We start from the raw sequence: 23510 nt of genomic DNA on the forward strand, positions 1-23510 counted from the left end.
TCAAGTGGGCACGGGGTACCACCCCTTAGCCGAGGAGGGGAGGGGAGGGGAGGAAGAGGCCGTGCCTGGGGGCGATGGGAGGTGCGGGAGTGACGGCCACTTCCCCAGCCACACACTGGAAGCAGAGAGCAGGTTCCGGAACTCCGTCCTTGCCCCGGCCCAGAGCTCTCCTTGTTGAAAACAGAGAGGCCAGTGCAGACCTTCCTTCTGCCCTTGATCCTGCCCATCACCTGCCCTCACACCCCCGGAGTTATGTCCCTCACACTCCGGGCCACCGGCCTGTGGTGTTTGAGTAAATACTTTTGCGACTGTCAGGTGCCATTCTCCCTCCTCCCACCTGCCTCTGGGGCGTGGCGTTGAAACCTCAGGAGGGGGTAGGCTTCTGCCTGAGGTTCCCCTCCTAGAAGTGCCCCTCCTTTTGGTGACACGTAGGGGGACTCCTTGGTGTGTAGTGTGTGTGGGTAGAAGGCCAGCCGTCGCCATCGGACACAAAGCTGACGCCATGGCCGTGTCCACAGGTTCCCTACACCCAGAGAACACAACCACCGTGTGCTCTAGGAGCCTAGAGCTACTCCATGGGCGCGTCTGACCAGCGTAGCAAGCATTTTGGATGCCACCTTCCTTCCCGACCTAGTCTTCCTGCCCTCATCTTCTCTTTGGCCCAATTTTTTAAAAAAATATACTGTATTGATTTTTTACACAGAGAAAGGGAGAGGGATAGAGAGTTAGAAACATCGATAAGAGAAACATCGATCAGCTGCCTCCTGCACACTCCCCACTGGGGATGTGCCTGCAACCAAGGTACATGCCCTTGACCAGAATCGAACCTGGGACCCTTCAGTCTGAAGGCCGATACTCTATCCACTGAGCCAAACCGGTCAGGGCTTTGGCCCAGTTTTTCATTTGTTATCTTATTGCATCTTCTGTGAGCCCTATTAAACCATTCCTGGATTGAGACCTTTGATGGGCACGTAGGCAAACAGAACCCATACACGTGAGAATCCTGGGTGAGAGATGGGGCTCGCTAGAAGGGATGTCGCAAGGGCCGGGGACAAGGGCAGCAGAGAGCGTGGGGCTGAGGGTCCTTGCTGCAGGTCAGCATTCCTGGGGGGAACCAGACGGGGTTCTAGAAGGTAGGGCTGGGTCCTTTCTGTGGGCGGCACACTTCCCATACAGGCCACTCCCCCAACACACACACACACACACACACACACACACAGAACCTCGGCTCCACTCAGGCCGCCTCGGTTTGTCTCCCTGCCCCCAGGACGAGGTGGCCGTGGAGCCCCCCACCCCGCAGCAGAACAAGATGGACAAGCTGATCGAGATCCTGAACAGCATGCGCAACAACAGCAGCGACGTGGACGCCAAGCTCAGCACCTTCATGGAGGAGGCGCAGAACTCGACCAACTCGGAGGAGATGCTGGGCGAGATCGTGCGCACCATCTACCAGAAGGCCGTGTCCGACCGCAGCTTCGCCTTCACGGCCGCCAAGCTCTGCGACAAGATGGCGCTCTTCATGGTGGAGGGGACCAAGTTCCGCAGCCTGCTGCTCAACATGCTCCAGGTAACCGACACCGGCAGCTGCGTCCGGCCGCGCCCCCCCCCCCCGCCCCTGGGGTTATTACTAGAGAGAAGGCTGCAAATTCTGACCACGGTTGAACTTTTCCCAGGTTCCACCCTTGCCCGATTAATTATAGAAAATAAGAAGGCACTCAAGGGGCAAGGGCTGAGTGGCCGGATTTACGTGTGTTTGTGTGAGGGCTCCATGGTGACGGCGGCCCAGTATACTTTTATAGGTGCGTCATGTTTAACCGGCCTCTGCCTCTTTCTATTTCCATGATAAGAGGGCTGGCTCGCGGTCTGAGCCAGCCTGTGCTTTGACCTCTCCACGTCTGAGTAGACACGACCTTGCGGCGGACTTCTCTCTCTTCTGGCTCCCCCTCTCTGGGACCAGCCCCCCAGCCCCCACCCCTGGAGGTGGTGCCCTTGGTTGTAGCTGGTGCTTAGATGGGTCTGAGCAGAAGGTACAGGGCCTTGAGCAGGGAAGGTCTGGCCTGTCTGCTGATGCTCTGAGCTTCCTGAAACCCTCGTGGGGAAGAGGGGAGTGTGGTGATTTCATAGTCTTGTTCCTTGGTGCTCTCCCAGTCAAAACCCTCCGCCCCCGGGAGCTTCGTCCGGCTCCTCGGTCTTTCCTCCACGGCGGCAGAGCTCTGCGATGGTTTCACTGGGGTGAGCGTGTAGGAGGCGTAAGCGTGGGCACTTAGACTGAGCCCAGCACAGTTTCATCTCGAGTGCGGAGCTGGGGGGCTGCTGCCAGCTCGTCTGTCAGAGGTGGTAGAAGGTCAACTGGTGGTGTCGGAGATAGGTAGCAGGTAGCAGGGCATGGTGGCCACACTAGGCCCTGGGACTATCCAGATACCAAGTGTGAACTAGGACAGATGGCCACCTGGTCTCAACCACCTGGTCCACGGTCTGCTGTCTTTCCCCTACGAACAGGGAGGCAGGAGCCCTCTCCAGAGGGCTCCATCCCGCGGTCCTCTCCTCTTCCCAAGGAGCCCGCTCACTGCAACCTGAGCCCTCACTGGCCGGCCTGGGCTGCGTCTCCAGCTCCGGGCTCCGATCAGGTTCCCATTCCTGGATCGCCCACGCTCCCCTGGTGACGAATTCCCGCATTACCTGAGGGATTTGCACATTGGACATGTCCCTTGCGGGCCGGAATGTCCCGGAGCGTGTGGGGGGTGGCAGTGGGGAGCCGCCTGTCTGCCACGTACCACCAGGCACAGGGAGTCCAGGATGGGATCGGCCTGTGGCCTGTGGCCTTGGCCTTTGTCCTTTCTTGAGAAGGGCCAGGAGAGGGCAAGGTTTCTGGACAGTGGCGACCAGATCCTGGTAATCTTGCCAAAGCCAGTGACGGACAGACATATAGGGCATGGGATGATGCACCTGACCATGCACCCCCTGACCAAGGGACCCCCTCCCCCAAGATCCTGCCCAGGTCAGGCATTTCTTCCAAGGACCCCTGGTTAGAGCAGCCTCGCCCACAGCGTCCCGCAAGGCATCAATCCTGCAAGTGCTCACCCACTAAAGGGGCTCCGTGGCCCGACACGGGCCTCTCCATTAGTCCAAAGCGGACTGGCCCGCGACAGTGGAAGGGAACCTGCTAGGCTGCACTGAGCTCAGCGAAGTCCTCTCCACAGCCCCCCACTAATGACTTCTCGCGTAACTGCTGTGCTGAGAGACACCGGCTGGCAAACACCAGGACAGAGAGCGAGGACTAAGCTGAAAGCTGAGAAACGGGGCTTCTCGACCGGGTTCACACCGTCAGCCGGAGCTTGGCTCTGCGCTCTCCCTGGGCCAGTGCTCAGCTACTTGGCACTCGGCAGCGGCCTCAGGATTCTGTGCTGCTGGAGATGACTCGGGCTGGGGAGGACGCGAGGGGCCACATGGCCTCTTCCTTCCTCACTCTCCCACGGCCTGGCCCTGGCATGAAGCAGTCCTGGGTCCCCCTGGTCCTCGGAAACCGGCCCACCCCATATCGTGGCTCAAGGTGTGTCCACCCCACTGAGGCCACCTTGTCTCTGGGCAGAGGAGAGCTGTCCCTCCCATGGCGTTTGCCTGCGTGGAGCACTTGTGGGTCAGGTATTTAGAAATGGAAACATCCTCCCCCTCCCCTCTTCACCACCTCCAACCCCAGCTTTCATGTACACTGAGGAGGGGGCCCCTCGGAGGGCATAACCAGGGGCATGAGCCGGGCACTGGGGCCTCCTGAGTCGCCGTTCAAGGCCCTTTGGGCTCCTGTGCAAGGCAGGCTGGTTGTGCTGGCGTGAGGTTACCCCAGCTCCTTACAGACGCCCCAAACCCCGCTTACCAGGCCCCCAGGAAGCCACCACCCATGTCTGGCTGGGCCTCTGTGGGCTCTGCCACTCCTCTCCGCAGCTCAGGAAGTGGCCGGTGAGTGTAGGCTTCCAGGCGGCATAACTCCTGGCCACACACCACCCCAGACCCACGGAGTACAAGAAGAGAGAGCATGGCTCATCCAGCCCCCTTCCCCTCCTTAACACCCACAGGGATCTCTCTTTTCACCAGCTTTCATTTTCTGGTGAATCTGATTTATATCCCTTTGCTGGCAGCCCTGGGCCCAGCCCCAGAGCCCTTCCCTCCCCTTCCTCCCTCTGAGGTTCACACTCAGCTTCTTCCACGCCAGGCCATGGCCGCCGGGTTCCCAGCCAGCCCCCGGTTCAGTTTGGTGGCCCCTGAGACGCCCCTCATGGGGCCAGGTTTGGCTGCTGCCACCACGTCCCAGTTCTGAGACCCGGCTTAGTGCTTGGCTCTGGCTGCGAAGGGCCCAGGGTGTGAAGTGCCCGCGGAGCACAGCTCCCAGCAGCTGGCTCTGGATGTTGCCCTCCTTGGCCAACCGCGTCTGCCGCCTGGGCGTCAGCAGTGGGAGCTGGCAGCGCGGGAGGGCGGGGCAGGCTCTGATAGAGTGGACACTTGGCAGGCGTGTGAGGGCTGCCTGCCAGGCTGGGGTGCAGCCCCTGTGGAGAGGGAAATGGGGCGGGGGGAAGTCACAGGACCTTTAGTCCTTCCCAGCCAGACTTAGCTTTGGCACCTGAAGGAAGCCAGAGTCACTGCCCTCATGAGCTAGGGTGATGCCAGAGACCCACCCTGGGGTCTCCGTGGACCCCTGTCACCAGTCCCACAGCGCAAAGTACACTCTGCAGTTGTTACATCTAAGCCGAGTCTTTTTGCCTGAGATGTGGTTCTTCTCTTGGTGGTGTTCTTATAAGTAAAATGCTACCTGATAATCAGACGTTTCTTAATTGTCCGTCATGTGCCAATCAGGCGTGTACATTAGATCAGTTTCTCGCCTTGAATGTGAGTGTGAATCACATGGGCTTTTACTGAAATGCAGATTCTGATCCAGTGGGCCTGGTGGACCTGAGCGTCTCATCCGGCGCTGCTGGCCAGTGATGGGGCCCTGGGCGACCGTGGTGATGGCTCAGTGTCACAGACGGGCCGACCGAGGCACAGGCATTGTCGGTGCGATTGTGGGGAGTGGGATCCAGCCTGGGAGTACCGGGCTTTCCTTAGGCCCGTGGCTCAGCCTGGCTGTCCATTACACTCGCGTGGGAAGGAGCTTTCAAAACATGCGGGAGGGCCCCTCCCCCAGACCACCGATTACACTCTCCCAGGACGGGGCCTGGGCCTCCTTTCTGTTGCTGTTGTTAATCCTCCCCCGAGGATATTGTCCCCATTGCTTTGTAGAGAGAGAGTGGAAAAGGGAGGGAGGGGGAGAGAGAAACATCGACGTAAGAGAGATACATCAATTGGTTGCCTCCTGCACGCATCCCAACTAGGCTGGGGGTCAAACTTGTGACCCAGGTACGTGCCCCTGACTGGGATTTGAACCCACGACCCTTCGGTACACGGGCTGACGCTCTAACTACCAAGCAACACTGGCCAGGACATGGGCATCCTGTTTTAAAGAACCCCCCCCCCCCCCCGGTGAATCTATGGTGCGACAGGTTCAGCGCCACTATTAGGAAGATACCCCAGCAACGCCCTCACTGTGCACTGTTGTCACTTGTGAGCCTGCTGGTCCTGCCTGTCTCCCCATAAGTGAGTCAATACATGGGTGCCAGGGACTGGACTCGCCGCTGAGCGAGGTGGGTGAGCTGGGAGGAGAACGCTGAAGGGGGAGACATCAGCAGCTGAACCTTCCCTTCACTCTGCCCGTCCTCGGTTTACCCTCCGTGCAATGAGGAAGCTGGTCTGGACCATCCCAGGGCCCCTTTTTCGTGCTCCTCACCATCATTCTGAGGTTCCGAGTGAACCAGGCGGAGCCCCCAGCTGCCTCTCCTCTCCCAGTGACCCCATTTCTCTCTGTCCTCAGCTCCTCTCCCCCGCCCTGTTCCTTTTTCTTGGCCTCAGATATTTGTGAGAGCAGTTATCACATGTGGTAGGAAAAGGGCCTCACTCTCCACCCACATTCCCAGGCTGTGCCAGGGGCCAGGCCACCCAGGGAAAGCTGGGGAGTGATCCCCTTCGCTGCCCAGCCCGCCTCTCCCCACCCTTCCCGCCCGGCTCCCGGCTTCTTCATACTTGTGAAGTCCCACACCCACTGGAGTACGTGGCTCGGTGATTTCTGACTTCCAGGAGAATGCGCTGCCCCAGGCCCCTGAGTTACAGAAACCACCAAAACGCTGCCTGGATCCTCACCAGGGAATTGCGCGGTAATGGGGCCCGGGCTCCAGTTTCACGGGGAGGGGAAGAATGAGCATGCCTCTTTTTATGGGACATTCGGAATGACAGGAATTAGAGGCTCGAGCCCCCTCCGCCCAGCACTGCCCCGTCACCACCCCGGGCTGCCCAGTTGGGCTCGGGGAGTGCTCCTCGCCGAGCTATGCTTGGGTGGTACAAGTTCAAGCCTCCTCCGTTGAAATGCGTGCGCCCTGTTTAGCCAAGAGGTGTCTGCATCCGAGCTATGCAGAGCAAAGTATTATTAGAGCAGGCATCAGTGTGTCTGTAACTGAACCCAGCTCTCCCTAGCAACCGTTGCCAACAACACCTCTAACAGAAGGATGCAGTACCTTGTTTTGAAGGGGGGGGAGAAAAAAACACCAAGTCACAAACACAGCAGGGTTGTTGTGAAAAGACAACGCAAAAATCGGAATCTGGAATGTGACCAGAGATCAACCAAAGGACTTGTATGCATGCATATAAGCATAAGCGATGGACGCAGACAACAGGGGGTGAGGGTGAGGGCAAGACTGGGGGGATGAGGTGACAATGGGGGGATAAAGACACATTTGTAATACCTTAATCAATAAAAAAAAAAAAACAGACTTAAAAATAAATGGGTCTCTGCCAGCACCTTCCAGAAGACACCCTCTTAAAAAATTGACCTTGGGGCATTTGATAGACAGAAACGCTATTGAAGGGTGACGGGCTCCGTAGGGCCCCCGTGGGGTCTCTGGGAATGACTGTAAGTTTTCGTGCCAGAAGGGGCACTCGGAATTTTCTGGTCCGGCTGCCCCTATCCGTAAATCAGAGCATAAGATCCATCTTCAGGGCTTGGGTGACACATCCGTCCCCTCTGTAGCTTGAGCAGAGAACCTGGGCCGGTCCTCTAACTCCGGTCATAGGGGGGACTTCCTCTCCTGCTTGTCTCAAGGTCTCCAGAAACACCAAACCCCTCCCTCAGCGTGAAGTGTGGCGTTCTGGCCCCGCCTGCTACGAGGAAAGGAGGAAGGGACTAACCTGGGTGCCTGGAGTGCTAACCAGCTCCTGGTTGCAAACCTAAGGGCAGGAATCCTGGCTGAGTTTTCATGGGTCCCCAGCTCCTGGCAGCACGACTTGTACAGAATAGGTGCCCAGTAAGTGCCTGTGCCGGGCGGGCGGGGCCCTCAGCCCAGTGCTCCCTGGCGTGTGGTGGGCTGCTCCGCTCTCCTGAGGGCCTTCATGAACACGGGCTTCCTTCCCCAGGGAGGGCTCCTTCCCCACGTTTACATTTCAGGGGCTCCGCAAGCCTGCGAGCCCCACCCAGAGTGACGGGCTGAATGGGGTGGTCAGCCCAGCACCCAGGCTCCAGGCTCCACACCATACTATACCCTCTCCCCCCGCCCCCACCCCAAATAGCTTCTAAAGGTCAGAAGCTCGAGAAAATCAGGAATCTGCCTCATGAAGGAAGCTATCAGTGGGGACTCCATAACCCACCCACCTAGGATAATCGCACAGCATCCCGTGGTCTCCGAGCCCCTGAGCTTTCTGGGCCACTGGAGGGCCGAGGGCGTCTGAGGCAATACCTTCCCATCTCCGCTTGCTTTATCCAGGTGAACCCCAAGCTGTTACGCCCAAGGTTCCGCTCTCCCCTCGCACCCTCTCCCCCTGATCGGACCTCCTCCCTGCCTCCCCACGCCCACCGCTGAGCCGCCGTGCACTCCAGGCATGTAAACTACTTTTACTGTTGGCCCCGCCGGGCATACCCAGGGATAGCAGCGCATTGTTCTGCTCATTCCTGAGGCCGAGCGCAGCCCTGGCCAGGCCCACCCGAGCTCCTCCACTGCTGCTGGGCGTCGGGAGGGGAGGGCAAGGGCCAGCGCCAGGCAGCAGCTTTCCTATGGGCAGGTGGAGGAGGGTGACGTCGGGCCCACCAAAGATCTCTTTAAAACAACAGGCTCCCCCACCTGCTGGCTGGCACCCGAGCACCCTGTGAGTGGTCAGTGCCCGTGCTGAAGGTCGTGTCCTCCGAGGGCCGTGCAGGGCCGGCACGCACACTCCCTCAGGGTGGGCACTGGCAGGCTTGCCTCACCTGTCACGGGAGACTGGTGGTCACAGGCGTTTGGCAGGCACGGCTGCCCCGATGGGGAGAGCGATGCTTGGCTGGTGCCAAGGCTCTTGACCCACCTCACCGAAGCCCAGAGGGGCGAGCCCGGTGTCTCCTTGCCATGCTTGTCGCCCACACTTGCTTCGGCATGAGTGAATTTTACCTTCTTTCTCCCAATCCTTGTTTCTGTCTCTCAGCAAACACTGAGCCTCTGCTGTACACCACACAGTGGCAGAGCCTGTGTGCGGCGTCGTCTCTGTTCATCTGCCCGCCCTCCGTCTTCTCCGCTTGTGCAGGGGTGGGTATAGTCCCAAGACTAGGTGTCTTACTCAAGGCCCCGGCCAGACTGTCTCAAAGTGAGCATTCAGACCAGCGTTCTCTGACTGTGCGGTTTGGGGGTGGGGGCGTGGAGACAGGGCGTGGGGGCTCCTGAAGGTGCTAAATCGAAAGCCCCTCTGAAACTAGGGGATGTTCAGTGGGACAGAATCAGCTCATGGCTTGATCGGGGGGGGGGGGGGGGGGAAGCGTTTTGTGTTTTTAATCTGAAAATAAGCAGGAGAAAGAAAATGATCATTTGGGCCCCAGTCAGTCCCAGAGGCGCCCAGGACAGCAGCCTGCCCGTCAGGCTTTTCCAAAACTGTGTCCCCAGGTGTCCTGGGGCAGTGACTGTGTCCTGTCATCTGTGTCCCGTCCCCCCAACCCCCCACTGTGGCAGCACCTAGTTGGCGTTCGGCAGGCATCCAGGGGCTGGTTCCAGACGCCTCAGTCCAGGGGGGACCAAGGTGGGCAGTAGCCTGGGCAGCAGAGGGGATGGAGCGGCGTTCTGCCCCCTCCCGCCTCTGGGCCGGGAGCTTTACCGAGGTCAGGAATGGTTTCGCCGTCGCCCGGGTCCCTTGCCAGGCTGTGTCCTCTTCCCTGCACACCCTCACCCCCCACCCGGCTTCATTTTTCCTGCTAAATCCCCTGATAGAACCTGGTTGGGCGCTTCCCTGTCTGAAGCTGCCACGCCGAGGCAGGCCTGCAGATAAGTGGGTTATCGGAGAAGACCGGCTCGGGTGTCCCGGGCCCCAGAGGGTCACCCCTGGCTGGCTGGCAGCTCACCCCCAGCACCTCCTCCTCCCCAGAGCAGGCCAGCAGGAGACGGCAGATCCGTCCACAGCTCAGCGAGTGGCCGGCCCCCAGCCGCCGGTGGGAATCTGAGCTATGCTAAGCCGCTCCAGATCGCAGCATCGCTGCCCTGCCCGGGCACGGCCGGCCCAGACAGGGCGCCTCTACCTGCCGCGGCCGCCGCTGGAAAGCTGGCACGGCCTGAGCTGATGGAAAAAATCTCCCTGCGGGTTATGTAACTGCTCACCACCCTGCCCCTGGCTTCCCAGGGAGGCTCCCAGCCACCACAGAGGGAGCATGGTGGACCCTGGCCAGGGAGGGGTCAGCAGCGGGTCACTCTTCCAAAGGGAAGCAAGTAGTCTTGAGTGATCACCGAGGTCCTCCTCTGGGCCCAACACCCTCAAGGCCCCAAGGAGTCTAGGGTGTTCCCTACAAACGCTTGCGGGGCCGGGAGGCCTGCCCAGCCACGTGGCCTCGCAGAGTGAGAAGGGCTTGTCTGGGAGCTGCACCTAGAGGGAGGCGTTAAGAAGGAGAGTGAAGGGCAGTTTTGTTGTTGGTTTGTTTCATTTGGTGTGTGTTTTTTTACTTGGTGATTTTTTAAATTGTGGTAAATATATGCAACATAAATGTGTAATTTTAACCATTTTGAAGTGCCTAGTTCAGCGGCACCAAGCACAACCACCACCACCATATACCCCCACCACCCTCTCATTGTCCCAAACAACTCCTGTAGCCACCAAACGATAATTCCCAGCTCCCCACAACCTCCGCTCCACCTTCCGTGAACTTGCATGCTCCATGCATACTGCAGATCAGTAGAATCGTACAGTAGTTGTCCTTGTGTGCCTGGCTTCTTTCACGTCGCATAGAGCCCTCAAGGTTCATCCATGTGTCAGAATGTCCTTCCTTTTGGCTGCGTGACGCTTCATTTTATGTCTATGCCGCATTGTGTTTGCCCGCTCATTCATCGTTGGTAGGTATTTGGGTTGTTTCCACCTTTTGGCTGTTGGGAATAACGCTGCTATAAACATTCAAGTTCAAGTATCTGTTTGAACCCCTGCTTTCAATTCTTTTGGATACAGAGTTAGAAGTGGAATTGCTGAATCCTATGGAGATTGTTTAACTTTTTAGGAACTGCCTAACTTTTCTGTGGGAGGCTGGGGGGAAGGGATATAATGAACCAAGGCCCAAAGAAATGATGCAAGTGAGGAACAGTGGGAATACTGCCTTACCTGGAATCGGGGGTGTAAGTGGAGAGTCAGAGACAGTCTATAAGCTGCAGCAGGTAGGAACCTGAGAGGCCAAAGGGTTTGGACTTTATGAAGTAGGACTGGGAGCCACTGTTGGTTCTTGAGCTGTAGCATCCCAAGATTAATTAAAAATCATAGAACAGTTTAGACGTAAAGGGAGGCTCTACCAATGATCCATCCAACCCATTCCTGTTGGAGATAAGAGATGAGAGACCCAGAGGGGTTGACAGAAGCCATGCTTCCGGGAGACACTTAGGAGGAGTTGTAGGATGTTGTGCTTGGAAATGTCTCACAGAAGAGAATCAGGGGGTTTAGGTGAACACAGGTGTCTCTTGTAAAGGGAACCTGCCCCTCAGGCCTCATGGTCCCGCCCTCCTCTCAGGAGCCTGCTCCGCCCATTGGTACATGGAACCGCGACCTGGAGGCTGGAAGCTGGGGTTGCTGCCACAGGGAGCGCAGTCCGGTGCGAGAGATTGTGTCCCTGTCCCTCTGTTCTCCTTCCTTTCGCAAGTGCCACGATGGGCTCTGAGCTTCTAGAGCAGTGGTTCTCCACCTTCTGGCCCTTTAAATACAGGTCCTCATGTTGTGACCCAACCATAAGATTATTTTCGTTGCTACTTCATAACTGTAATGTCGCTCATGTTATGAATCATCATGTAAATATCTGATATGCAGGATGGTCTTAGGTGACCCCTGTGAAAGGGTCGTTCGACCACCAAAGGGGTCGCGACCCACAGGTTGAGAACCGCTGTTCTAGAAGGATCGGTCAGTAGGTATTTTTGAATTTGGATTCTATGTTCAGAGATGAGCAGGCTCCCCAGGCGAGGACACATGGCCTGTGTTTCAGATTGGGCACCAAGCACATGGCTACTGGGCAGCTGTGGGAGAATGAACAGGACTCTGTTCATTGCATGCCCTCCCCCCCCACCTCTGCCCCCAGTGCCCTCCCCACCTGCAGTGGGCACGCCTCCCCCTGACCTTTCGTTCACCCACACCTACCTGCATCGGCTGCATTCTGGATGCCTGGCATGCATGGCGGTGACTTATCAGGAAGTGAGTGAGTGGGGGGCGAGGGGTAGGGTGGAGGGGGTTGGGGGGAGTGGAAGGAGGATGACAGGACTATTTAGACACCCAGAAAGAATGCCACACTTGTCTTGAACTCACTGCTTTCAGGGTGGCTGGGTTCCATCTCCCCTAGATAAAGGAGAGGCTCCTTTCAGTGGGCAGAGGTCCTCCCAGCTCCTGGCCAGTCAGTGAGCATCATGTGAACACTCCAAACCCGAGTCATGCCCGGTTGCCAGTTTCTTCTTACCTGCACTCCCTTCCCTGTTTGGTGGCATCTCTGCACCCAGGGACTAGACTGCATGACCTCTAGGGTCACCTGCCAACCCAGGAACTCTTGGAGCAACCTCAGAATCATCAGTGTAGGGAAGCTGGCCTCAGAGCCCGAGGTTCAGAGTCAGGGCTCCCTGTGCACCCACAAAGACTCCCTCCCGCACTGCCTCATGCCCGAGGTCCGAATCTTCAGGGAGAAACGGTCCCAGCCCCTTCTGGTCCCATCTCAAGCCCAGTTCCACCTGCAGGGACCACCCTCCCTTAACCCTTGGGTGGCCTTCCAGATCCCAGTTCAAGAGGGAGAAAAGCTTCCGGCCACTTTGAAACGTGGGACAGACATGCTCAGGCCAGAGCAGTCCCCTCCTGGGGCGCCCCCACCTCAGCTTGCCTTGGCAGTGCCCAGCTAGGACCTGAGTACTCAGAGGAGTCACTGTGTGTGTGCACTCCCGGCCCTTTGCACCAGACCCACTGAGCAGAGGGCCTCGGACCACCATGCCACCGTGTGGTCCCCCCACTCCCGCAGGCACTGCCCCAGGAGGAGTCGCCTCGGGGGTATGCAGGGAATGCAGGGCTCCAGCTCAGGCCTGTGACTATCCGTCCGTAGGTGGAATAAGTGCATTCTGGAGCAGCTGCATGTACCTCGGAGCTTCACACAGTGGACTCATCCATACCATTGACCCCATTAGCAACGGCCATTGCATTACTCTGGGTGTTAAAACAAGTTCGATTAGAGGAATAATTTCTGTCATATGGGGTTGGAAGCCGAGTCACCTGGAATTCAGCCCGCAGGCCTCAAGGACGTAGTGCCGTGTGGCACAAGAAATCTCTGACATAGCCCAGAGGCTGACACCTACCTTCTAGCCCTGTCTGGCACCAGTCAGCTGGTGACTTTGGACAGATCTCGAAGGCTGGCTGCCTTCAACTTACTCTTTCATTAAATGGAGTAATGATGCCTGTCTCCTACACCTGCCTGCTCCACAGACATAGTCGTTGTTAAAATCCAGTGAAGCACATCTCATTTTGTCTGTGCCTCTTATGACTCCTCCTCCAAGAGGAACTCCTGGATTTCATAAAAGCGTGTTTTCCCTTTTGCTCTTGATAAGTTCCCTTCTACAAGGTTCCTAAGAGAGGCCCCACACAGACCGTCTTCCACAGACCCAGTGTGTGCGAGGACTTGGAGTGTGGGTGCACTGTTCCGGAGAGCCCTGGGAGGAGGCCCCCTCCCCGCCCCCCCCCCGGTTGCCCCATGCTCGGCACTGTTGAACCCCAGTGAGCAGGGACTACTGGCCTCTATCAGATACTTAGAGGCCTGCCTGTGGGGCAAGGCCAGCTCAACCAGAGAGCAGTTAGTAAAGTCAGAGGAAGGGCATGCCCTTTAAGTGCTGGCAGCTGGGAAGGCTTCCTGGAGGAGGTAGCATGAAAGAAGAGGCAGAATTGGGGCAGACAGAGGAAAAGAGGAGGAAGAAGCCAAAGCAAAGGCCTGTAGGTGGAAGGAGCCTGAGGCAGAGGATGTGATTGTGCAGGAGAGCAGGTGGGGTGAGGCAGGTCATGTGCTGCCCACCTGGCTGGGGGGTCCGGCAGCAGCAGGGGCTCCGCAGCGTCTGCAGGCACCATCTGAGGCTGCCCAGCCCGCAGTAACCCCAGCGCACGGTCACCACACTGGCTCATTCATATGCTGGCTCTTGCTTCACACCCTGTCAGGCCCAGACTGTTTTCATCCAAAAAGAAAACTTCTTTCTTAAGAGTAGTGAGCTCACCCTAGCTGGTTTGGCTCAGTGAATAGAGCATCGGCCTGCGGACTGAAGGGTCCCAGGTTCGATTCCGGTCAAGGGCATGTACCTTGGTTGCAGGCACATCCCCCGTGGGGGGGTGTGCAGGAGGCAGCTGATCGATGTTTCTCTCTCATCGATGTTTCTAACTCTCTCTCCCTCTCCCTTCCTCTCTGTAAAAAAATCAATAAAATACATATATATTTTTTTAAGAAGAGTAGTGAGCTCCCTGCCAGCCCTGGTCCATCCGCCTGGGGTGGGAGGTCGGGAGAGCCACTAGGCCTGGGCCCAGGCCAGCCTGCAGGGGGCTCTGGACGCCAGGGTTTCACTGAGGCAGATCGTGAGAGACCTCCCCACCTCCCTCTCTGTGGTCTGCTCCCTCAGGGGCCAGGACCCGGTTCCAGGTGCCCACCTTGTGTGGCCCACTCAGCCCTTCCTTATGGATCTGCTGCTTCCCAGGGCGATCCAGAGGTGGGCGCCCACGCACAGGCGTGCAGCGCTGATGCCGTGGAGCTGCCCTTGCCCCTGCAGCAGCCAGGTAGCCCCCAGGAAACCAGGAGCAGGGCTGCCCAGGATGCCAGGGCGGCAGGTTCCCGAGGCCGCCCTCAAGCTCTTCCCTCCCCTCCTCCACAGGGGCCCTCCTCCCTTCCCCCAGCACATGTTTCTGGTAGAGAAGGAGACAGGAGGTCAGAAGCCAGTCTGCATCTTGCCTAGCTCCACCCACTCTGGCCTCAGTGTCCTCACTGGGTCTGGGGGCCACTCTCCCCCGGCAGCAGGGCTCAGGCGGCTCTCACAGCCCCTCAGGCGCCTTGGGCTTGAGAAGGTCATGTTTGGGGGGGGGCAGGGCTGGGGGGAGCCTGGAACACATCTGGGGGCAGGAAGAGACGATAGGGAGCTGCTCAGAAGCAGGGGGGCTGGAAGCTGGGGGTTAAAGGTGGAGGAGACACCAGGGTTGCAGGAGGCCGGGTTTCTAGCCCAGCCCCGCCTTTCTCTAACGGGGTGACCTGGGCCAGGCCTTCCTCCTCCTGCTGGTTTCCTCGCCCGTAAAATAAGAAGTGATTTCAATGGTCCCTTCTAGCTCATTGTCCGTTATGCTAAAGCAGACAGGCTGGGCATGCACAGGGTGCTGGTTAACTCCCTGCTGCTGCCTGGTTGGTCACGGGAGTGACCAGTGAAAAGCAGGCCTCAGCTAAGCCTGTCCCAGCCTGGGGGTGTCTGCCATCCTGGTGGCTCCTCCCTACCCTCCTGGCCAGGTCTATGGAGGCCGTACCTACCTGGTGGGCAGAGTGGCCTGCAGGGGGCGCCAGCGCTCAAGGCTGGCCTCACCTGCCTGCAGGCCCTTCCAGGCCAACCCAACATCCTGGTGTCCTGGGGGATGCCTACAGGGAAGACTGCAGCCAGGGGGTGGCAGCTCCAGCCACAAAGCCACCCTACGGTACAGATCCCAGCCCCTCGGGGCCCCAGCCCTGCCTCTACAAACCTCAGTGCCAGGGGCCCTTGCAGACCTCCAGGGTGGCCAGTGTCACCTCCCGCCCCCTCCTCACCCCCCATGTCTGGGGTTCCTGTCAGGGGTCTGGCCAGGAACACTATTTCCTCTTCCCTTTCAGGCGGCAGTCCCTCACAGGCATTTATTGTGCACCAGCTGTGTGCAAACGCGTTGTACTCTAAGTACCCATTAGTGAGGTAAGTGTTCATACCTCCTACCCATGGGTAAAGAAAGTTCCAGAAAGCTTAGGAAACACACCTGAAGTCACATAGCCGTCAGTGCCAGCAGCAGGAACGGACCCTCGTCCTGAAGCCCCATGCCCCGCCTCCCCCGGACTGGCCACCACCCACGTGCCTCCGTTGGCCAGAGTGCTGGGGGCAGGGCCAGGTATAAGGCAGACGGCAGGTGGCTCAGAAACAAGATAAGAAGATGCCTTGTAGATGACAGTGCTGATCAGAGCCTCCTCCGCGCAGACTAAACACTGTCCCCGTGATCTCCCCGCTGTCACCTCGCGACCGAAAGAATCCGGAGACGGTTTCCAGACCAGAGCCCGGTGGGTGCTCAAGGTCTGCTGCTCCCTCCCTGTCTCGCGGGGAACAGGGTGTCCTCCTCCCCCCCCCACCCCCACCCCCCAGCTGCAGACAGGAAGCCAGGTGGCTTGTCTGTGACGGTCCCATTGCGGCTTCCCAGCCCAGCACCCTCATGATTCATGAAAAAAGGCAAAGAGAAGGAGCCTCAATTCTGTTTGAGCCGCTCCCACTCAGGGGCCCCGGGGGCTGGAGGCTGCAGCTCCAGGGTAAAGTGGGTCCTGGTGAGTGGGTGCCGCTGGTGGCCGGGGCGTTTGGGCGTCTGTGAGGGCCCCTCGGGTGGTAGGTCGAGTCTCCTGTGACAGACAGGCCCAGCCACGAGGTGGAGGAAGCAGATTGCCTCTCGAATGGGGCTTCACACCTCCGTGGTCTCTCTAGACCAGAGGGCGGGGTGGTGGCACTCGAGCTGGTCCCTTCCTTACCACCTAGCGAGCCTGAGAGGCCAGGGCAGCAGACTGCAAAGTGAAAAGGAAAGAGAGGGAGATGGCGCCCGCGTGCTGTCTCATGTCTAACGCTCTGAATTATTAAGAAGGGAGGACCCTGGGGTGTGAGCCGAGGCCGCTGGCCGCTCCATCCCAAAGGAGCCCTAAGGCTCCCGGCACACGGCCAGAGAGCCACCGGAGAGAGCCGCGTCGGGAAAGCTTTCTCCATGCTGCCACCATGCTCTTCTTTTTTCCTTTTAACTCCCCCTCCACAGCCCCTGCACAGCCTGATGCATCATGGTCCCCTCTGCTTTCCGTGGCTGTGGCTTCCTTTCAGAATCAGGTGACGTCGCCCCGGGCTGGAAAGGGGAAAGGTCGGGGCGGGGGGGTCTGCAGGAAGGCGGGGGCCACGGAGCACGCGCTCCCACGGGCGTTTCTGCGGCGTGGGCTCACGTGCATCCTCGCCGTGCAGTGTGGTGTGGCCACAGACACCGTGGCTCCTGGGCCTTATCGGAGGGAAGCTCGGAAGTGTGTTGTTGGCATGGCCTGCCTGTTCCTCCAGCTTCCTCTCCTCGGCCCGGCCCGGCGGGGACAGAGGAGGCAGCATTCCTGAGAGCCGTTGGAAGGAGAGCCCCACAGGGCCCAGATGGCCAGGGGCCAGTTCAGTCTAACAGGCATCTTCACTGAGCACCCTCCGTGTACCTGGGGGCGGGGGGCGGAGTGCCAGGATTGGGCTTGAGGCAGGGGAGCGCTCAGAGCCCATCTGTCTCTTCCCCTTCCCCCTGACCTCCTCTGTCCTCTCACCCTCCTGGCTGGCATAGCTTTCCTGTGCTCAGACCAGCCCGTATGTTTTCGGAGACCCCCATCCCCGCCTGGGAGGAGCGGCTGGCTTTGCAAGCCCCCTGCTTGTTGTCAGCCTCCCACATGACCCCAAAGGGCTTGCTTGCAAAAGTTTGTTCTCTGGACTTTGTGTTTCCCCGTCCGCTCTACCCTCCCTGCGCCTCCTGGCTCCGGCCCCAGCGCCAGCCCCTGTCTGTCCCTGCAAACACAAGTCAGCTGTGTGCGCAGACAAAGCCATGCGTCCCCGAGGGGGCCAGGCCTGCAGAAGGGACATTTCCAGGGAACTCTGGGGGCGGCGGCTGGGAGGGCAGAGGCGACTGTCTGATAGCAGGGACTCCGCGTCATCGTCTAGGGGACTTGGCCGGGCCCCAGGGGCCAGTGGCTGTGGGTGGTGACCAGGAGAGGCAGCCAGGCTGGAAGAAATCTGCAGTTGGAGAGGGTAGGAAACAGGCTGGACGGGGGAGATAACGGCCTGCCCTGTGTGTCTGTGTGCGTCTGCGTCTGCCGGCGAGGGCGGCTGGAGCCAGGCGGTCTGAGGCCCTATCTAGAGAGATTTTTGTCCCGGGTTGTGAAAGTGGAGCCAGCAGTAGGGTTCAGGGCCTGGGAGAGAAGACATGTGGCCCGCCCCGCCCCCTCAGCCTGGGTCCCTCTCAGGGTTCCTCCTCCCTCCCTCCCCACCTCACCAAAGAGTAGGAGGCGGAAGGCGCAAGCCAGAGGGAACATTCTGAGTGCCCTGCAAATGCCAGAAGGCCTGGGCTGCAGTCTCGATTGTATCACTCATTCGACTTAAGAACTTGGATACATCCCCTAATATTTCTGGCTCTCAGTCTTGTTGACGGTAAAATGGGGATTTTTTTTGTATCTGCCCCGCGCCCCACACGGGGAGGTGGGAAAGATCTTATGAACTAAGGATGTGACAATAGTTTGTAAACAAAAGAGCCACATAAACCTTAAGGAGTTGTAATGATTTGGGTCTGCAAGAGTTGCCGAATGAAGACCTGGGGTTAGAGGAAGCTGGGGTGTCGGGGAGAGGGGTAACAGGCAGAGGGAGGTCCGAGGCCCCACCCGGAGTGGGCCCTGTGGGAACCTGGCCCCGGGCAGGTAGGGAGCCGGCAGAAGCTCTCTGCGGTGGGTGCTGGTCACAGGTTTGCTGACTCCAGTAGAAGGTGGCCTGGGTGGGGCACTTCCGCGGGGAGTCAGGGAGAGCTGGGTGAAGCCCCTCGCCTCTCGCCTGGCCTGGAGGTCAAGGCCGGCTGATTGCAGAAGGGCAAGGGGGGACTTTGGTTTCCTTCCCTCACCTCCGCAGCCTGAGGAAGTCAGGTGGCCCTGCGCCCGCCCCTCCTCCCCTCTCTGACCTAGAAATCAGGTGTGGAGAGAGCAGGAAGGAGCTGGCAGGGGTGACAGGACTGCTAGGCCGAGAAGCTGAGCTATTTAAAGTGTGCAGTGCCCAGGGGGCATGAATGCCACCCACCCCCAGGGTGCTCCCAGCAGTCAGCTTTCCTTTCTTGGCCCACCTCCCAGGCCCTCGGGGCACCCAGAGGGCCCCAGGTCAAGTGCCAGGGGCTCTGGGAGGCGACAGGCCGGCAGCTCCTGGAGCTGGCATGGGAGGTGGCTCGGCCTCCCCTCGGCTTGGGTTCCCTCCTCTGAGCCTCTGGGCTGAGTTGGCGGGGCCACACAGACTCTTTGGCTCCCTGCGCCTGATAAACAGGCCGGGGCTGCGTGGGGAACTTAGAGGAGGGATGCCCAGCGCCTGCTGCGTGGGACAGCTGCTGCCGGCTCCCTCCGCTGGCCACCACGCCACCAGCCTCGGGGGAATCAGAGCCAGCGAGGGGCAGGATTGGAAAGTGGGGCACTTGGCCTGACAGGCCCACGCCCCTCCCCGGCTGCCTTTCCTGTATCCCCCAGATGACAAAGCGTTTTCTCCTTTACCCCCACTTAACATGTACCTGTCCCGAACCCTAACCGTGACCGAGCGCTGCCACGTGCTCCCCTCCCTCCTCGCTGCCAAAGGCCAGGGCCTCAGCCCGAAGAGCAGCGGGAGGCAGTGCCAGAAGCCCCCCCATACGGACGGGCTGAGGGCGTCTGAGCCGAGCGGTGGCCGGGCGCTAGCCTCGAAGCAAAGCAGGTCTGCAGGGCGAGCTGCAGTGTGGCTGGCTGTGGCCTGGTTTGAACGGTTGCCAGCTGCCCTGTCTGGGAAGGACTGGCCATTATTCTGCGACTGCATCCTTCCTACTACCTTGGCATTACATTGTCCTTTCTTTCATGAGATGATGGATGAACGCTTTTTTAAAAACATCCTTAGCAAAATACAGCATTGGCAAACCTCAAATTTTACAGGTCCAAGAAATCCTGGAGTCCAGGCCCAGTGCCCTGGTTGATGGCCAGACCGGCACAGTTCACCCGGGCACCGGGCTGTCCCTGGCACTGGGTGACAGGAATTGACGAGGGAGTGGGGTGCACGCCGGGGAGCTGGGACAGGGCACGCCCTGGCCTGGGCTGAGTGTGTCAGCCTGACACTGACTTGTGGCTTCCCACCTCGGGTTTCCAGCCCACCCCACCTGCTCTGCACTCTCGGCTGGAGCCTGGAGCGTCCCTGCAGACCTGGGGGAGCCCAGAGAATCCGCACGGGCTGCCTTCAGTGGAACACAGCACGTTCACCCCGCCCTCTTGAACGTTGACCCAGTCACCCAGTCAGCACACACTCCCACCAGCCTTACGTGGCTGCCTGACCTCAACCACTTGCTCACACAAGTTCGTCTCCTCTCTCTCTCTCTCTTTCTCTCTCTCTCTCTCTCTCTCTCTCTCTCTCTCTCTCTCTCTCCCTCCCTCCCTCTCCCTCTCCCTCTCTCCTTCTCTCTCTCTCATGCATACCTCTGTCCACCTTACATCGCTCTGTGTGCACACTGGTCAGCAGTCTTTTCCACATAGATATTCATTCCTTTCCCTGTGCCAGGAAGCCTGCTAGTGGGAAAATGGAAGGGACCCTCTGCCGCCATGGGGCTCCTCATAACGGGACGCACCTGCACGCAGACCAGCCCGTCACTGCGGAGCAGCACGCTGAGTGCGGGAATAGAGGCGCACACAGACTGCTGGGATTCCAGCCGAGATAGACCTCACTTGGGAACACCAGAGGCTGTGGCTCAGGGAGAGGGACACGAGGGAGGATTCTCAGTGGCTGGGTTGGTCCTACCATGAAGACGTGAGCAGAGGAGCATTTTCCAGGCAAACATGAGCATGAGCAAAGGCAAGAAGCAGGAAAGGACAAGAGCAGAAGAAAGGAAGTGATGCTCCTGGAGGGAAGTGAGCACTGGGGGCAGAGAGGGAGGGCGGGGGGCTGGACCCAGTTTGGGACGGACGTGTTTATCCTGCCGAAGAGTAGGGGCCAGACACTTTGGTCTTTCGGGCGCCGTGGAAGGTTCATAAGGAGAACGTGACGTTTCCTGATTGGCATTTTGAACCGCGGCATTGGGGGGGCATGGGGGTGCACGAGGAGGACTTGGTGAGGATCGAGGCACCCCTTTGGGAGCCTCCTGCGGAAGTGGGGAGGTGTGGTTTGGAGCCTCCACTCAGGCAGTGGCAGGGGGACCCCAGGGTTGGGGTGATCTCAGAGTGATGTCAGGGTTGACTCTGAGTGATCAGTTGAAAGTCAGTGAGAAAGGGGGACTTGGTAAATGGCCAGCTCAGTTGCCTGCAGGGACCCCTGTGTGTAACATGCGTCAGCACCGTGAGTGTAGGATGCTTGGGCAGAGTGAACATGTGTACATGTGCCTGTACATGTGAACCGCCTCTTGCATACGTGATCAGGGAAAGCCACCTTTCAGAGGTGGTCACCTTCCGTTTCTCCCCGTCATCCCTGGAAAGAGGCCAGCTCTCAGCCCTCGGCGATTTGCTGCCTGTGTGACCATCGGATTGTCTGCCCTGGGTAGCTTTGCCTCTGGTTCTGGCAAATCCAGACATCGGGGTGGATTTCTCTTTTCTTTCCTTCCTTCCTCCTCGCTTGCTTCCTCCCTCCCTCCCTTCCTCCCTCCTTTCTTTTCCCCCCTCCTTCCATCCTTCTCTCCTTTCCCTCCCTCCCTCTCTCTCTTATGGAAAAAGCACACAGAAAAGCAGAAGGAGTGCATAGACTATCAATTGTCTCACTCCTACAGGCTCCCGACCTAACCTCGGCTCTGGTGACCTTAAGTGACGATGCAGTCAGAAAAACAATGTGCAGAACCTTGGCTTGAGGTGCCCTTTCATGAAGGTCCGGGCAGCCTCGGTGCGTCATGAAGGCCCCCCCCCCCCATGCCCGCACTCCGGGGGCTCCTGGCACCTCCACGCTGGGGCTGGGGGCGGGGGATTTCCTCCCGTGCACACACCTGCCACCCTTCAGGAACCTGCTCGCCTGCAGCCAGCTCACATTTCCTCTGAAGGGGACGAGGAGCCTGGCCCAATTCCAAGACCATCCCTGGGAGCACAAGGCTTTCAGAAGTCAGATGTCCCGGGGAGCGAGCCCCAGGGAAAGAGTTTTGGGGGCCCTCTTAAAAGATTGCCTGAGACTCAGAACCTGACTGTGGCCTCGGCTTTGCCGTGAACGAGCAGAGGACTTGGTGTCAGCCACCGCCGCTTCTGTTCACCAGGTTTCTACTGTGTCCTCTGCTGTGCCCGGGACTCTGGAAATGCCGGTGCCCGGGCCACTCCCAGACCAACTGAATCACCGTCTCTGGGGGCGGGACCCGGGCATCATCATTGTCCAGAGCTCCCCAGGGGAGTCCAACCTGCAGTCAAGGTTGAGAACCATGGCCCCAGGCGTTCCCTTAGGACAGTGGTCGGCAAACTCATTAGTCAACAGTACTTCTTCAAAATAGACTCACCCAGGCCGAAAACTGACTTCTGCGCATGGGCCACGAAGTTTCAATCGCACTGTATGTGCACGCCCGCACGTGGTATTTTGTGGAAGAGCCACACTCAAGGGGTCAAAGAGCCGCGTGTGGCTCGCGAGCCGCGGTTTGCCGACCACGGCCTTAGGACGATCCCTGGGTTAAGGTCATTGTCACAGCAGCCCTGCCGGTTTTATGCATAATGGTGCTGAGGCTCAGAAAGTTTGGATAACTAGGCCAGGATCCTTGGGGTTCTGCCTTGTCCCAAAACCTATTCGTCTTCCTTCTCTACAGGGGACTCGTTCCTGATGTTGGGGGGAGAGGGGGATCTAAGCTGAAGGTCTCTTCCAGCCCCCTTACCAGGCAGAATTAACCCCTGATGTTGGGACTGGTGGGCTGCTTGGTTCTGCTTGAAGCTGAGCATCCGTCACCCAACACTTTTATGTTTATTTTTATTTTTTTAATATATTTTATTGATTTTTCACAGAGAGGAAGAGAGAGGGATAGAGAGTTAGAAACATCGATGAGAGAGAAACATCGATCGGCTGCCTCTTGCACACCTCCCACTGGGGATGTGCCCGCAACCAAGGTACATGCCCTTGGCCAGAATCGAACCTGGGACCCTTCAGTCCGCCGGCCGACGCTCTATCCACTGAGCCAAACCGGCAAGGGCCGCCAACACTTTTAGGGCCTCCCGGGCACGGCAGTGAGCAGTGTAAGAGCCTGGCTGGACTCAGGAGCTACCTTCCCGCCCAGGTTCAGAGCCCAGCGCCCCCGCCCCGTGCGACTTCAGACAAGCGACCTTATCTGCCCGTGCCTCCGTTTCCCCATCTGCGCGGCGCGGATGATGACGATGAGTTGTTATGGGGACTGAATGAGATGCTGCGTGTGCCTAGCACCTGGCTAACACCTGGTAAACCCTGGGTGCTGAGGGTGACGCGTGTCATGCCGGAGTCCAGTGCTGAGCAGAAACCAGAAGGGACATGGGCCCGAGTCGGTGGGAGGTGCCATCCTGAGTCAGGGTTTCTCTTCGGTCCTCACCTGCTCTTGGCGAGAGACCGGAATTCCTGGGCCTGGGACTCTGAAGGGAGAGGAATGACCCAGACACAGCTGCCTTCCCTCCTTGCCCACACCCCAGCCCAGGGAGCCTTCCCCTCTCTCCACCAGGACCACTGCCGCATCCAGCCTCCACCCAGGCAATCACTGACTCCATAAAGCCTTCTGCTCTGGAGCAGCGGAGGGACCGGATGACCTCCGAGTCCCTTCCCGCCCTGCACTGCACTAAGCCTCCTCCCTCTCCCTGTCACTCAGCCCGTGTCCTGCTGGGGACCACAGCCAGTCCATATGGTGCAGCCAGCAGCCTGGGAGGGGGCCTTTCGGAGAGGACTTGGGGTGGGGCCGGGTCTGGACAGCAGTCATGCCTTTGCCTGGCTCTGGGGGAACAGCTGTGACGGTGCAGGCCAGAGACCAAGGACTGGGATCCCGACTGTGCAGAGTGGCGGAGGAGAGGCTCAGCACAGGCTGGC

The 23510-nt window shown here is 59.0% G+C and overlaps 1 protein-coding gene across 5 annotated transcripts in view; it reads left to right on the forward strand.

The window, feature by feature from the left end:
• CTIF (cap binding complex dependent translation initiation factor) overlaps positions 1-23510 on the forward strand; it is a 235386-nt gene that overhangs the window by 155468 nt on the left and 56408 nt on the right. For all 5 annotated transcript variants that reach the window (XM_059707250.1, XM_059707247.1, XM_059707251.1 and 2 more), the window contains one exon: positions 1268-1567. In XM_059707250.1, the coding sequence (XP_059563233.1) occupies positions 1268-1567 (300 nt within the window). The remainder of the gene's footprint in view (positions 1-1267; positions 1568-23510) is intronic.

The sequence above is a fragment of the Myotis daubentonii genome, chromosome 8 (assembly GCF_963259705.1).
Source record: "Myotis daubentonii chromosome 8, mMyoDau2.1, whole genome shotgun sequence".
In the NCBI taxonomy this organism is placed as follows: Eukaryota; Metazoa; Chordata; class Mammalia; order Chiroptera; family Vespertilionidae; genus Myotis; species Myotis daubentonii.